This window comes from Phyllostomus discolor, chromosome 2, assembly GCF_004126475.2.
Source record: "Phyllostomus discolor isolate MPI-MPIP mPhyDis1 chromosome 2, mPhyDis1.pri.v3, whole genome shotgun sequence".
Classification (NCBI taxonomy): domain Eukaryota; kingdom Metazoa; phylum Chordata; class Mammalia; order Chiroptera; family Phyllostomidae; genus Phyllostomus; species Phyllostomus discolor.
Window position 1 is genome coordinate 195678712 of NC_040904.2, and position 14036 is coordinate 195692747.

General features: G+C 52.6%; 1 protein-coding gene across 1 annotated transcript in view; it reads right to left on the reverse strand.

The window, feature by feature from the left end:
* Window positions 1-12415, reverse strand: part of CD9 (CD9 molecule) — a 32360-nt gene extending 19945 nt beyond the window's left edge. The window contains exon 1 of the mRNA XM_028533146.1: window positions 12186-12415. Within this exon, the coding sequence (XP_028388947.1) occupies window positions 12186-12251 (66 nt within the window). The 5' untranslated portion in view covers window positions 12252-12415. The remainder of the gene's footprint in view (window positions 1-12185) is intronic.
* Window positions 12416-14036: the final 1621 nt, after the last annotated feature.

Genomic DNA, 14036 nt, shown 5'->3' on the forward strand with positions numbered 1-14036 from the left:
GGATGATTCTGATGCTTGGTCAAGTTTGACAACCACTGCCCCAGGGCTTCATATAAATGTTGAACCGATAGAACCAATCGGGTAGACGTGGAAAATCTCTCGCTGGGGGTTCTGAACCCAGAGGCCAGCTTCCTAAACGCCAGTGGGGAGGGGCATACAGCCATGGGGCGAGTGTGCGTGTGAGCTTTCTCTGGGCTCAAGCATCCTCTGTGTGTGCCAGAGAGAGACCCCAGGCTCTGCCCAGCAGGGAGCAGAACCTCACCATTTCACTTCACACCGTGGAATCTGGACAGTGTGGCTCAAATGCCCCTTCCGCCCCTGCCTCCCCAGCACACGGGGACTCAGCCTGAGGACCGTCTTGACCTGCTGCACAGAGACCGTTGAGGGGAGGACACAGGACAGCTAAGCAGGGAGGAAACAAGACAGACACTGGCGGGACCACGCCACCTTGAACCCACTGAGCCTGGGAAGTCATAGTAAATGGTTCAAGTTAGAACCTGCATCTGGCTTTCAAAAGCGCATTCCCTGCACAAGTTCAGCCCTGCGAGTGCTCCTCCCCAAGAAGCCAAAATGCTTCCTGCTGCGTCTGAAGTGGGACACCCTTGGTAAAAACTTCACCCTGATTTCTGCAGCCCGTGTTTTCCTTGGGCCAGGCTATGCAGCAGAGTGGATTCTTCCTCAAACCATCCTAAATTCAAAAAAAAAGTAAAATTAAATAAATAAGTAAATTTTAAAGAATACACACAGAGGCCGATGGTTAATCACGCTGTAGGTTATTTAGCTTTACTGTTAACCTGACTCCCGGCAGCCTTTTTGCCCATCAGCAGCCCCTCCAGAGGCTAGGGAAAGGAAAATAAGCAATATAATAATAGTAGCAATTACTATCTCTGTGTGTCCCACGTTGTAGGAGGTGATTTATGGATATTATCTCATTTAGTCCTCTCGTCACTCTTATTTTATAGATGAAACAGGCTCCGAGAGGTCAAGCAACAACAGTTCGCTGGACACGGCCCAGGTAGCAGGAGGCAGCACTCAGGGCGGGCGGCGGGCCGGCCACGCAGACAGCGCAGCGCCGCCCTCTTCCCGGCACCGAGCTGCATGCTGTGCTGCCTGGCGAAGGGGAAGAATGGGAATGCCGAAGAACTTCTCTTGAACAAAGGAGGGTAGTTTGGACACGTTGAATTTGGCAACATGCTGACCTAAAGCTTAATCGGCCTGCTGCAGCGAGGTGACTCAGATTCAGGGCACCCACCCCAGCCGAGTGGCCGGGAAGACACTGGCCACTAACTTCTTGAGGTTTCTCTTTCTTCCTCTTCTGAGTCATGGAGAGGTGGCGGTCTCAAGCCCACGGCCATTGGGTCCCAGGGACAGGGCACCCCTTAGGGCTAGCTCTCCTTTCCTTTCTTTTCTTTCCCTGGTGTCCACACAAGCAATAGTGACCGACTCTGCTTTCCTCTGGGGTCTGCTTCATGGTGTCAAGAAAGTTCTAGATAAAAGGGACCCATCCCTTCCCCCCCTTTAAAAAAGATTTCATTTATTCTAGAGAGGGGGAGAGAGGAAGGAAGAGAGGGAAAGAAACATCAATGTGTGGTTGCCTCTTGCACACCTCCTACTAGGGAGCTGGCCGGCAACCCAGGCATGTGCCCTGACTGGGAATCAAACTGGTGACCCTTTGGTTCCCAAGCCGTCACTCAATCCACTGAGCCACACCAGCCAGTGATCCATCTTCTTTTGAAAACACAAGTGAGCTGAAGGAGAGGTGCTAATGCCACCCACCCTTCTTGGTTTGGAAGCAGAATAAATTTCTTCTTGTGATTCCTATTGTTAAATTCCCAGTTAGACTCCAAAAACGAGCCTCTACCCGCTGGGCAGCCTTATGGGGCCATGTCCAGCAAAGTGCAAAGCCAGTTCCTCTCTTCACTCATCTTTCCCAGACCGCGGAAACCTCTGAAATGAGCGTTTTGTAGACAGACAGAAAGACAAGCCTGCTAATTCATCTTCTAAAAGGAAGGAAGCCTCGTGGTAAAATTGCAGCTCTGAGCAATCCTGGGCAATGCAGCTTTACAGAACTGGAGCAGTAAGCTATGGATGAGTGTGAAGGTTTAGGACAACCTTGATCTCTGAAAAATTTTGAGAGGCGTTATTATAACTCCACAGCAGCTGCGGAAGCTGACATCTGAGCTCTGTCCATGAGCCAGGTGTCACAATAATGGCTTTACGTTAAACATCCCATTGTTCCTCCTAATGACCCTAAGACTTTGGTTCTATTATTGCCTTCACTGTCCAAATAAGGAAAGTGAGGCTTAAGGAATCACCAATTCACTGCTGGGGATCTCTACTTCTAATGAGTCAACTTCCCCCTCCCTGGCAATCGCCATGTATGTGTTACTACATGTTGTGCGTGTGTGTTACTACATACATGTTGCTTCTCTTCCACACCATGGCATGTTGGGAGGTTGACAACAATAAAAAATCCACCCATCCTTGAGAAGCCAGAAGCTAGGTCTTTGGGGAAGCCAACTCCTGTCTCTGTGGCCAGATTAGTGCCCTGCACACTGAGAAGACGATGTCACGCACATTACCACCTATATAATTCAACATTAAAAAAAAATCGAAATTATGAAATTAGTATACACAAGTTCAAAAAAGTGGTTACTTGCCCCACAATTCCTTGGGCTAGCCTACGTTGCTGGCATCCTAAGCACATACTCAGCCTGCCCCTGACCCTGCACAGCCTCCTTTTCTAGGGATTCTAGGGCACTTGGGGGCGCCCTGGAGGGAGGGGTGATGGAGGCTCAATAGCTACAGCCTGTGGGTGCCGTCTTCTCCCTATGCCTGGCCCTTCTGAGCAATTGTGTTTGAATGTTTAAGCCTGGGCTCAGGCTGGTGCAGCAATAATGGGCACATTCCCTGTGGGAGCGAGTAAGAGAGTTCCCAGGGACAGGACGAGTCCTACTGTGAGGCTGCGACAACCCCTTTGGAAGCTAAGAGTGCTGGTGGGACTGCCTGACACCCTTGGAGGTCATTATGACCATCCCAGTCTGAGATGAGGAAAATAGGCTCAGAGAGGGAAACTAACTTGCCCAGGGTTGCAGAGCAGGTCTGGAGTGACTTAGCTGTCAGCTGTCTCCTTCTGTCACACGTGCCTCATCCCTGGTGAAAGGGAGGTAGCGTGGTCTCCTCTCTGGAGGGTGACAGAGGACGAAGAGCCTTGTAAATCTTTTCTCAGCATAATTTTATGGACATTAGGGAGTGACCTGGTCTGAATAAGTTCAAATGTTGAGAAATCCTCCATTCCAAGAACAAAGTCAGCCTCACTTAACAAACAGAGCCCTTGGCCCTGGCCGGGTAGCTCAGTTGTTCAGAGCACCGTCCTGACGTGCCAAGGTTGCTCTGGTCTTTGGCCAGAGCACACACGAGAGCCAGCCAATGAATGCACGGATGGGTGGAACACCAAATCCATGTTTCTTTCTCTCTCTCAAATCAATAACTTAATGAAACCCCAGAGCCCTTATTCTGCCTAAGAGAAGAGAAAACCTTCAGCTAATATAATGTGCTGGTGTTAAGTAGCTTGGGGCTGAGGGATTGGGAGGGAAGGCCTGTGCCCAAGGTAACCTCATTTCTAAACAAGAAATCTCATTTCAAGTTTCCATTGCCTTGCTTGCCAGACATGTAGTATATACTAGCTAGCCCATAACTCCTTTTTCTGCTGAAAGTTGGCATTCTGATCTTAACCAAAATTATCTGATGTGGAGGATTGTTTGGGGATGTTTTGCTTTAAACTCATTTGTTTCCATTGCATATGACTCACTAAGATGTCCTGCGGTCACACACACACTCTTGCTTATGCACCTTAACCCTGTGGACCAGCTGGTTCTCATTCCATCCACGGAACGAGATACCAGTCGCCTGCATGGTCCTGAGTAGTGGAAGATGCTCCTTCTTTTACACATTATAAGCAATGCCACATGGTGCACAGATTGGGAATGTTGGCAAATGGCCCTCCTCCCCCATCATAGGTCATTCTGAGAACCAAGCCAGCACGGGGTCAAGAGTCACAGTTCCTGAACTGCTCTGTCTAACCTATGACCTGCCCTATCCCTGCTTTCACTTCAGGTCTCTTAATTATTAGATACCCCAATATGTGCTATGCCCCACATTCCATTCAAAGCACCTCTCCTGTATTATTTAAGCTCCACAATAGGCCCGCCAGGTAGGTAACATTCACTTCCATGATTTTAGATGAGAAAACCTGAGCACAGAAGTTAAGCAGCTTCCCCGAGATCACTTGGCAAATAAGTGGCCAAGTTAGAACTTGAACCCCCAATAGTCTGAGTGCAAAGCCCAAATTTTCAATCATTTTGCTAAACTGTTTGTCTTTTTGATCCATTTTGTGAATTTCAGAACCTAATTGAATGCACGTGTCTTTTGTGTCTTTTCTCCCACACAGGCACATCTGATCCCATATCAAAAGTGCCATCTTCTATTCTTACAGGTCCCATGATGGCCCACCTGCAAGAGCAGAGGGCCTTCTCTCTGACAGGAAGGCACCTGCAAAGCCACGTGGCCCACAGGTGCAATCCTAGCCTGGCCTCGAGCTGGCGGAGCCTCAGGTGGACAGGATCTAGAGAGAGCGCCTGCACCTTCTCTTGCTGGCCTCTGCCCAAGAGCTCCGGCACACCCTTGCGGCGCTGGCCAGGAAGTCAGCATGGACACCAGCACCAGTCTGGGAGACAGCCTTCTCGCAGTAACTTGGCACATTTTCTTCTTGTCCTGGCTTCAGTACTATTGCAGTCCTGACAAGTACAGACGCTGTTGCAGCTGCCCACTGTGTCCATGGGTAAGGCTGAGGTCCATCAAGTGGCCACTGTCCCTGCATCCCCTATAGGAATGACCCCAAGGTGGGACTCAGTCGCTGCCCTGTAAATGCAGCACCATCCTGCCAGCAGAGGGAATGAGACAGCATCACCGTGGGTCTGGGCCCTGGATCCCGGGAGGCACCTACAACATGAGGATAAGGCCAGCTTTCCATAATGCTCAGGGTCCCTCCCTAAATTATTAGAGACAATTTAATTTCCATTTGAAATGAGTGTTCTGGTCTGTGGGAAACCAGATGCTATCTAGTCTTAGTCAGGGCCATAACTTGATTGGAGGGGGAAAGCAGAGTATGAGTAGATTTCCCCAGGCTGTAGAAAGGAAGCTTTAAAAAGTTGGAGTGTAACACTGGAATCCACAGTCCCACATTGCAAGAAGCAGGTGGTTCACATTGCATTGGGGTGAGCAGGAGGAAGACACCACAGAGGCAGGAAGCTCCAGAGGCTTCCTGCCTCTGGAGCGCACACTCTGCTCGCAGGAGCAGGGCCGCCGAGGGGGCTTGCCACCCAGCAGGGAGGGGCGCTGATGAGCGGCGCACACACGCCAAGCGGCACGCTGCGATTGCTCACCTATGAGGGAAGAGGTGATTCTGATTTGAACCTGTGAATAAAGACGTCTTGGTCCACGTGAGCTACTATAACAAAGCACCACAGACTGGGCGGCTTACAAATGACAATAATTTCTTTTTCATAGTTCTAGGAGCTGGGGAGTCCAAGATCAAGGTGCCAGCAGATGTGGTACCTGGTGAGGAATTGCTTCCTGGTTCACAGAGGGCTGTCTTCTTGCTGTAATCACACGTGGCAGAAGGAAAGAGGGCGTTCTCTGGGGCCCCTGCTTCTTTCTTTCTTTCTTTCTTAATTATTTTTTTTATTTATTTTATTTTTTTTAAGATTTTACTTATTTTTTTAGGGAGGGAAGGGAGGGGAGGGAGGGGAGGGAGGGAGGGAGGGAGGGAGAGAGAGAGAGAGAGAGAGAGAGAGAGAGAGAGAGACATCAATGTGTGGTTGCTGGGGGTTATGGCCTGCAACCCAGGAATGTACCCTAGCTGGGAATCGAACCTGGGACATTGGGCCTCTGCTTCTAAGGGCACTGATGCTATTCATGAGGGTTCCATCCTCATGACTCAGCCATCTCCAAAGGCAGGATTTCACACATGAATTTTGGGGACACACAGTCAGTCTACAGAAAACTATCTTTTAAAAACACGAAACTTTGAATGACTTGGAAAGCAATGAGTTCACAACTAAGTATGATTTCGCCAATCTTTTCATTTAAAGCTTGAATAAATCAATTTTACCACTTTTATGCTATTGATTTAATCAATGTAGATTTAAAGATAAATTAACACTAAAATGCTATAGCAATTTGTTTTGAGTTCAGTAGAACGGTCTGGGTTTACTTTATCACACTTTTAACCCCCCAGTCAAGAATTTTCTGCTGTGATCCATGTGTTATATTTCTGCACTTGGACATGAACACGCAGCTCAGACTGGAGGATGAGCAAGGGGTTGCCTCCTGAGACGTTTGGAGGCAGCAGCTTGGTAGAGGTCAAAGGCCATTGGCCTGCCTGGGCCTGAGGTGTTCACTGGAACCTTGAGGTACATTGGGTGAGCTTTGTATGGTTACTTTCTTAATAGAGCCAGCAAAAGCCACTGTTTCTGCTGCCCTGGGCAATGTTTGGCAAGAGGACTGAATAAGAAGGACCCTAAAATCCCAAATTTCTGATTTTTCTCCAAGCCAGTAGCCCTCAAACCTCTCTAGAATCAAATAAATATGGCCTCTTCCAAGTTGTGGCTTCATCTTTCCTTGCTGTTTAACCAGGCTGCCTGTCATCTCCTCAGGAGTCCAAGTCCCCAGGCGACCCCCTGGGGATACTCCTCCTTTCCAAAGTCCTCAGGGGCGAGGCTTCGCGCTTCCATTTCGTGGGAAGGAGGAGAAGAGAAAGACAGCACTCCACTCCCCCTGAACAAAGACAATTCACCCACACTATGGGAAACCCTAACCGAAGAAGCAAAACTTGGCTGGTAGCTCGTAAAGTTGGATTCTTCATGTGGACTAGAAATGCAAACACTCATTAAATTAACTGAGAGTCAAAGCCACTCCTTGGGCAATGATTAATCAGAGAGTCAGAGCAAAATGGTTGGGGAGGCGGGCTCCCCAGTCTTGGCTGCCCTGGATTGCCAGGGGCACTTAGGACTCTCTAATGCCTTTCTCAGAGTCCTCCGATTACGCCACCAAGCAATCCCTAGGGAGTGGTGAGGCAGCCCACTTCTCAAGGCAGAAACATGGGATTCGAGACAGAGCGGGGTTTGTCTGGAAACCAAGGGACAGAGCCCAGTGTGAGGGGTTCATAACCAAAGTCCGTGAGCCTCCAGAAAAAAAGCAAAGAAATGGGTATAATTGGAGGCAGGTCCCAGTGATTGCATGGGATTCCTTAAAAAAGTTAAGATCCACCAGTCTAGGATAAAAGCATACAGTACTTAAAAACGGCCCAGCACTAAGTATTTTTTTTTGGGGGGGGGGGGGCGCATGCGCGAAATTACCGGATGAATGTAATTATTATAAAATTATCTCATCTGGAGACAGGATGCTGCTTTCCACAGCTGCATGCCTTCACTTGATGGAAAATGAAAATGTCCCTGGACCAGCATTACTTTTTCCACAGAATGAAACCAAGCAAGTCATCTGCAGCCCGACTTCAAAACCGTCAACTTAAAAACTGTATTAAGATCGGTCCTTTTGGTCTCCTGAGCTCCCTCAGTTGCAAAGAACAGCTCTGGGGAGTTGAGAACAGGGGTCCAACAGGGTCTTACCCAGATTTTCAACCCCCAAACAACGGCGCCATTGCTCTTCCGGAAGAGGTAAAGATAATTTCTTCAGGACTTTGGTTGAAAAGACCCGAGGTGGGTCCACAGAAAGTCCCCCCCAACCCCAACCCAGAGGGAGGAGGAACATGGACCCTAACTATGCAACTTCCAGAACTGCTTCACTCTCCCGTGCCCAGCTCGACACGGGTGGGCTTGGAACCCACAGCCCCAACACGACAACAGGACCACAGAAGCCACAGGAACCGTGACCTCAGGTCCCTTACCCTCAGAGCCAGACACACCTGAGAAAGCCCATCAAGGCTTGTGTTCTTTAGAAAAAAGGTGCTTTTGTAAGTCCAAGGTATTATTAAGTTCCAGACTGTGCGACCAATTCCCAAAGCCACGCCTCCTCATGGCATGCAATCCAACAGGAAAAAAAAAAAGAGACAAATCAAACACAGGCCACGCAGCCCTGTTTGCGATAGGCAAGATTCACATGCGACACAAAAGGAAGCCGCGAGAACGCTTATTTGTGAGGTCTGTGGCAGAGAAACGCCGATGGCAGAAGAGACGGCAGAGGAAGTGCTCTGTGCTGGCAGGGATGGCCCTCAGCGGGGCTGCTGTCAAAGCCGTCCGAGTTCGGGTCTTAGCCAGCAGCCCCTTCCCTTGAGTACACAAGAGTAAGGTCTGGAACGGTGCAGAAGGGCCACTTTGAAAAGAAAGGGGCAGAAAGGCGTGGGTGTAGAAGAATCCTTCCCACCAACCGCCCCAAAATCAGGAGTCAGACTCTTCGTTGTTGACAACCATTGTGAAAAGTGGGGGAATGCCATCAAGATTGTAGGCCTTGTAGGCCGGGGAGAGGTGTGATTTTCCTTAGGAGATGCGGTCACCTGGCCTCACCTCACCTCTCCCCAAAGCTGCCAGCCTCAGTACAAACACAGCCGCTGTCCCAGAGCTCTGGCTGTCCGGGTGCCAAAACCAGGAAGCCATTTTACTCAACAGCCCCAGCTGCTTGCTCAGCCCACAGTGAAGGCAACAGTTTCTGGGAGAAGCAGCAGGTTGGGTGGGAGGGGCTTTGCCCTCCCTCCAACTAGTCCACACCCTGCCCAGACCCAGAAACTGCCACGGAGTTTTATTTTTAGAAGTGGAGCTGCCTCCCAAACTTGTAGCCACACATGAAATGGAGTCAGTGCCCAGTCCAGAGCTGGAAGAATGCCTGCGGGTTGGGAATGTGCTCCTGGGTAACCTGTGGTCTGCACTTCCACACTTTTTAGGGAGTTGCTCCCCACCGCTCCACTCCCTCCATCTATTTTCAACTGGTGAGCAACAATACTACAGGAAGTTTCCTCTTCATCCAGTACTAAGTGCATCACGTACATTCTCTCATCCCTCCCCCCACCCCATGGGGCAGGCACCAGCTGCATCTGGTGATGGGTAAATCCAATCCAGAGCCGATGCCCTGACCACTAAGGTGTACCACCAAAATGGCTGAGGGCAATGAACACAGGGACCCCAGACAGAAAGACCTTACTCAGGGGGAGCAGGGGGAACCGTGAGGTTAACAGGAAAGAGACATAAGAATCAGGCTCCAGAGGTAAAGGTCCAGTGAAGCCAAGCTCTGAGGACCAGCCTTAGTGTGTTCACCGCACATTCCATTTCCCAACTCCACTCCGGGCTGTGCGGGAATGCCCGATGGCTTTAGGCAGTGGTGAAGGGGCTGGAGCACGAAAGCTGCCTGCCGAAGACTTCCAAGTGCATTGGGGACACAGCTGGACTAACACCCAGGCTCTGAATTCCCATTCAGGTCTCTGCCTATGCTTCTAAGAAGCCTCCGTTAGGTCCAAGGCCACACCATTTCTTGGGAAAGAGAAGCCCTTTGCCCTTTCCATCAGCGAGTGGGGGTAGGTGGTGAAAGGCAGCAAACAAAGGGGCGGAGGGAGGTGTGAGGTAGGAACTGAGCTCTTTCGATGCAGGACCAGGGTTTGGGGGTAGGTGGTGGGGAACAGACCAGGAGCACAGGTTCCGGGCTTGGCCCTGGCCTTGGTTCCCCACCTGTAGCCTGAGTTCACCACTCTGACACCAGTAAAAGGTTTTCCTCCTCAACCCTTTTTTGGGGGGAGCATCTTGCCACATGACCCTGGGTAAGTCGTTTAACCTTTCTGGGGACTAGTTTCCTGGTCATCAGTAAAATGGGCATAATGCTTCCTTCTCCTGCTATGTAGCCTGAGGGCTTGGACTTGCAGACTGTTAAATCCTTTACCAGCAAATTGTAATATTCCTTTATTCCATCATCGCTATAGGGAGCCTGATACTACTGGACAATAATCAATTCAGAAAAACGTAGCTACTGCTTACTGCCTATACCAGCCCATTACCAGGCCCCCTTGTTGGTTTTGTGATGGGGACGGAGGACAGGCCTAGCGTAAAGGACACAGGGTTGTAGTATTGGCTCCGTCTCTGTGGTCCTGGGCAAATCGCCCCTCTCTGGTTCTCTGCTTTCTCACTGTAAATAAGAGGGTGGGAATGGATAATCTCTCAAGCCACTCCTAGCTCTAAACCCAAACATTCCCAGAGTGAATAATTTCTGTTTCCAAGAACACAGCTGACCAGCGGAACTTCGCCCAGGCAGGGGCAGCTCTAAGCATGGATGGGGTGGCAAGTCAGAGACAAGAGGCTGAGCGGGTGCTGGACTGGCACTGGGAGCCCCCCTCAGGCTCCCGCCTGTGCTACTAAGCAGATGGGGGTGTGAGGGCACTCTGGTGGTCAGAGGTTCCCCCCAGCCCCTGATGCAGCCTAGGCGGATGGCTGAGAGAGAACCAATAGACTGGCAGGGGATAGGCTGTGTTAGGGAGGGAAGAGGAAAACTCCCCAAAGGACAGAGGTGGGGCCAGCTCGCCTTCTGACATTCTTTTCTGGTGCCAGGAGTTGCTGAGAGGAGGGAGCAAGTCTGGCAGCTAGCTGGCTGGCTGCTGAGAACACCGAGAAGGGGAGGTGCCCACCACAGGCGGGTGTCCTTAAAGCTGGCCAAGGGTTGGGCAGGGGCACACCTATGTGCCATCCGCACAAGTGCAAGTGTGGGGTGTGGTGACTCTTGCAAGGGCAGTTCCGTCTCTTTGCTGGTCAGCTCCAGAGAGAGGATGAAATCTCAGGAGATCTGCCCTAGGTTCCTGGGGACCCCAGTGACCAGCTCCAAGGGAATAAGTTCATTTTTTTTTTTTTTTGTTATTGGCCTCTAGTGGCATGCCCCTGTTTTTACATCCCTCTCTCTTGGAAAGGAGCTTCCTTCCCAACCTCCTTCCTGACTGCAAGCAAATACTATCCGTCTGTGTGCAGGGGATGTGGCCCTCGGAGCCAGAGCACAAAGGCCCCCTAGTCCTTGCTTCTGTCTCTGGGTGGTCCCTTAAACCCCCAAGGGAAGGCGTCAAGACGGCACTCCCCTTTACTGCCTCCCCCGGGCTTCCCATAGCAGAGAGACGGAGTGCCGCCAGCAGTGGGAGTCCTGGAGCTGCCTGCCGGCTGGGTGTCCGCGGGCCCTCCCCCTCCACCCCGCCCGCCCCCGCCCCCGCCGTGAAAGTGCGTTCCCGGTGGCCCCACCTTGCCACTCGGCGGGCAGGCGGACACAGGCGCGAGGCTGCAGACCCTGGGGCCAGTACCCGATTTCTCCCGGAAATAGAGAAACAGGCTCTTCGCACTAAAAGCGCCCACGGGCAACCTGCCCCTCCTCTCCCCAACTCTCCCAGAATTCTCCCCAGTTCAGATACTTATCGCCCTTGGGGGGGAAAAAATCAAGACAAGCTAGTCTTTCAGGTAATTTCGAGGGACCTCGGACTTTCTCACGGTGGCTGAGAACCAAAGTTTGAAAGAACAGGGGAAGGAGGGCGGCTGAAGGTTCCCCTTCGAGTGCGGAGGGCCCCCGACTCCCACTTGGTGACGGGGTCCGGGCCACCCACGGCCCGGCGCGCCCCTTCCTCTCCAGCGTAAAAGCGCCAACACCTCTCAGCGAAGCTGCCCCGGCCACCTAAGACCCTTAGAGCGCCTGCATCCTCGCCTGCTCGCCGCCCGTGAGACTCCACCCCAGTCCGGAACAGCCCTGCCCGCCAAGGTCCTCTTTGGCCGGGGTCTCGAGTGCCCGGGAACGAAGGGCCTCCGTTTCTCCCCGCCGCCTCTCCCTCCACCCCCCTCCGCTCGGAGGGGCAGGCATAAACCCCAGCCCACAACCCTGGCGAAGGAGAGGCCGGGGGCCGGTCTCCACGCCCCAGCTCACCGGGGCCCGCGCGTCCGTCCGCGAGCCTGCCCGGCTCCGGCGAGCCCCCTAAGAACGTGCCCGCCCCGCCCGTCTTCGGACTCGGCAGAGCAGCCAGCTGGCGGCCGCAGCGCCCTTTCTCCTCTGCTCCGAGCCTACCGGGCGGGCAGTGCCAGTTACCGACGCCTCGACCGCGGGCAGGGTCCCCGGGGCGGGCAGGTGGCCCCGGAGAGGAGCGCGCGGCTGTCCCGCTCACTCACCCAGAAGATGAAGTTGAAGCCGAAGAGCAGGTATTTGATGCACTTGGTGCCTCCTTTGACCGGCATGGTGAGGGCTGGACTGGCCTGGGCTGCACTGAAGTGGGACGGAGGCGCGCGGCCGGGACTCGCAGGACCAGGTCGGGACTGAGGAGCTGGCGGCTGCGGGCTGGCCTCCGGGCTGCACTTTTAAAAAGTACCACTCCTTCCAGCGAGCGGCGGGCGGCGGCGCGCATGTGCCGCGGACCCCGCCCCCGGCCCGGGCCCGGGCCCCACCTGCCCCGCCCACGCCCTGCGGCCCGCCCCCTCCCCGCCCAGGTTCCCGGGATCCCGGCTCTGGAGGCCCTGCAGCCCCGCCCTTCTCTCTTTTCCCCATTGTCTCCGGCTCGGCCAGCCCCCGCCGAAGGGGCCTTCCCCTCTCTCTCCCACCCTCTCTCTTTCCTCCCACCCACCAGGGGTCTTTGCGGGCCGCCACCCCACGCAGCGTTTGTTTACCTGAGAGTTAAATGGAAGCCTCACCTCCCCGGTTCTCGCCCGGTAGACTCCGGCCTTCCCGCCCGAGCCCTCTACTTTGGGAGAACTTCCCCGGGGCAGCTCGCCACCCAAAACCGGCCGACCGCGCAGCGAGGGCACTTCTTGTTTTGGCCTCGATTTGAAGAGAAGCTGTCAGGCATTAGTTCTCTCGGGGCGGCTCCTTGAAAACCACTCACTGAGCACGCTCGTGTTTGGCACCTCGGGTGGAATAGGAGGATTTAGAAGCTTGTAGTCCAGGTGGGAAGATAGTCCGGCGGTTTATGGAAGTGATTCTCAAATGTCCATACCGCACATGGCAGAAGACTGGGCAGCCCGGGAACGCTTCCGGGACTTGCAGGGTTTAGGGGCCCCGAGAGAGGGGCGGAGGGAATTTGTAGCGGGGCTTCTGTTCTTGCCTCCGCTGCACGTCGCCCTCTCTTGCCCTTTGGACGGACTTTCTTTCCAGTTTCTCACCAGAAAGGAGATTCCTCCTTTTGAAGTTCCAAACCCCCTCCTTTTTTTTTTTTTTTTTTTCCAAAATGAAGTTGCCTTAAGTGTTCATTTTTTTGTAACAAAAGCAAAACGTACGCATTACGGAAACATCAGAAAATACCAACAAGCAAAAAGAGCATAACTCAAAATTTCACCCACCAGAATTTGTCTTGTTTTTTTTTTTTCTTATTTTTCTAGCACTTTGAAGCTCTTATTTAGCTGTTTATCTTCATTCTTAGGTTAGTCTCACTGAGTTATTCATTCAAAGACACTTACCACTATCTACTTATGAGGGCCCATTATTGGGAGCCAGAAGGAGCTGCTCCTGTTTTTCCTCTTCAGGAGCTCTGCGTCTACTTGGGGCTGAATCAGGCAGCTGGACCGCAGCAGGAGGGGATCTGGGTGCTGTGTGGGGGGTGGGGGAAGAGGGAGAGATAGATAGATAGATAGGTAGCTGTGGTGCCCAGGCTAAAGGAGCTAAAAGGAGGGGCCTCTGACTCAGCCTGGGAAGCAGTGCTGCAGAACCATAGGGAAAGTTGTTGCAGACCCAGGGAATCTTGGGTAAAGCCTGGCATTGGGGCTGCCTGGTGTCTGGGCTGGAAGTTCACTGTGTGGGGAGGTGTATGGGAAGGTGAAGGTGGGGTAGGGTGCAGAGGAGCCTCCTGGTCCTAGACTTTGCATTTTGAGGTAAGGGGCCACTGAAAGGTTAAGGGCTGTGTGGTTTAGTTCAATCCCTACCTTCAGTGGGTGGGGGAGGGCAGGAAGGGAAGGCAGTTGTCTCCTTGAGGGTAATGACCAGTGTTTGTATGTCCTGGCTCAGAGTTTTGGTGAATGAGGATGGGAGCTGAG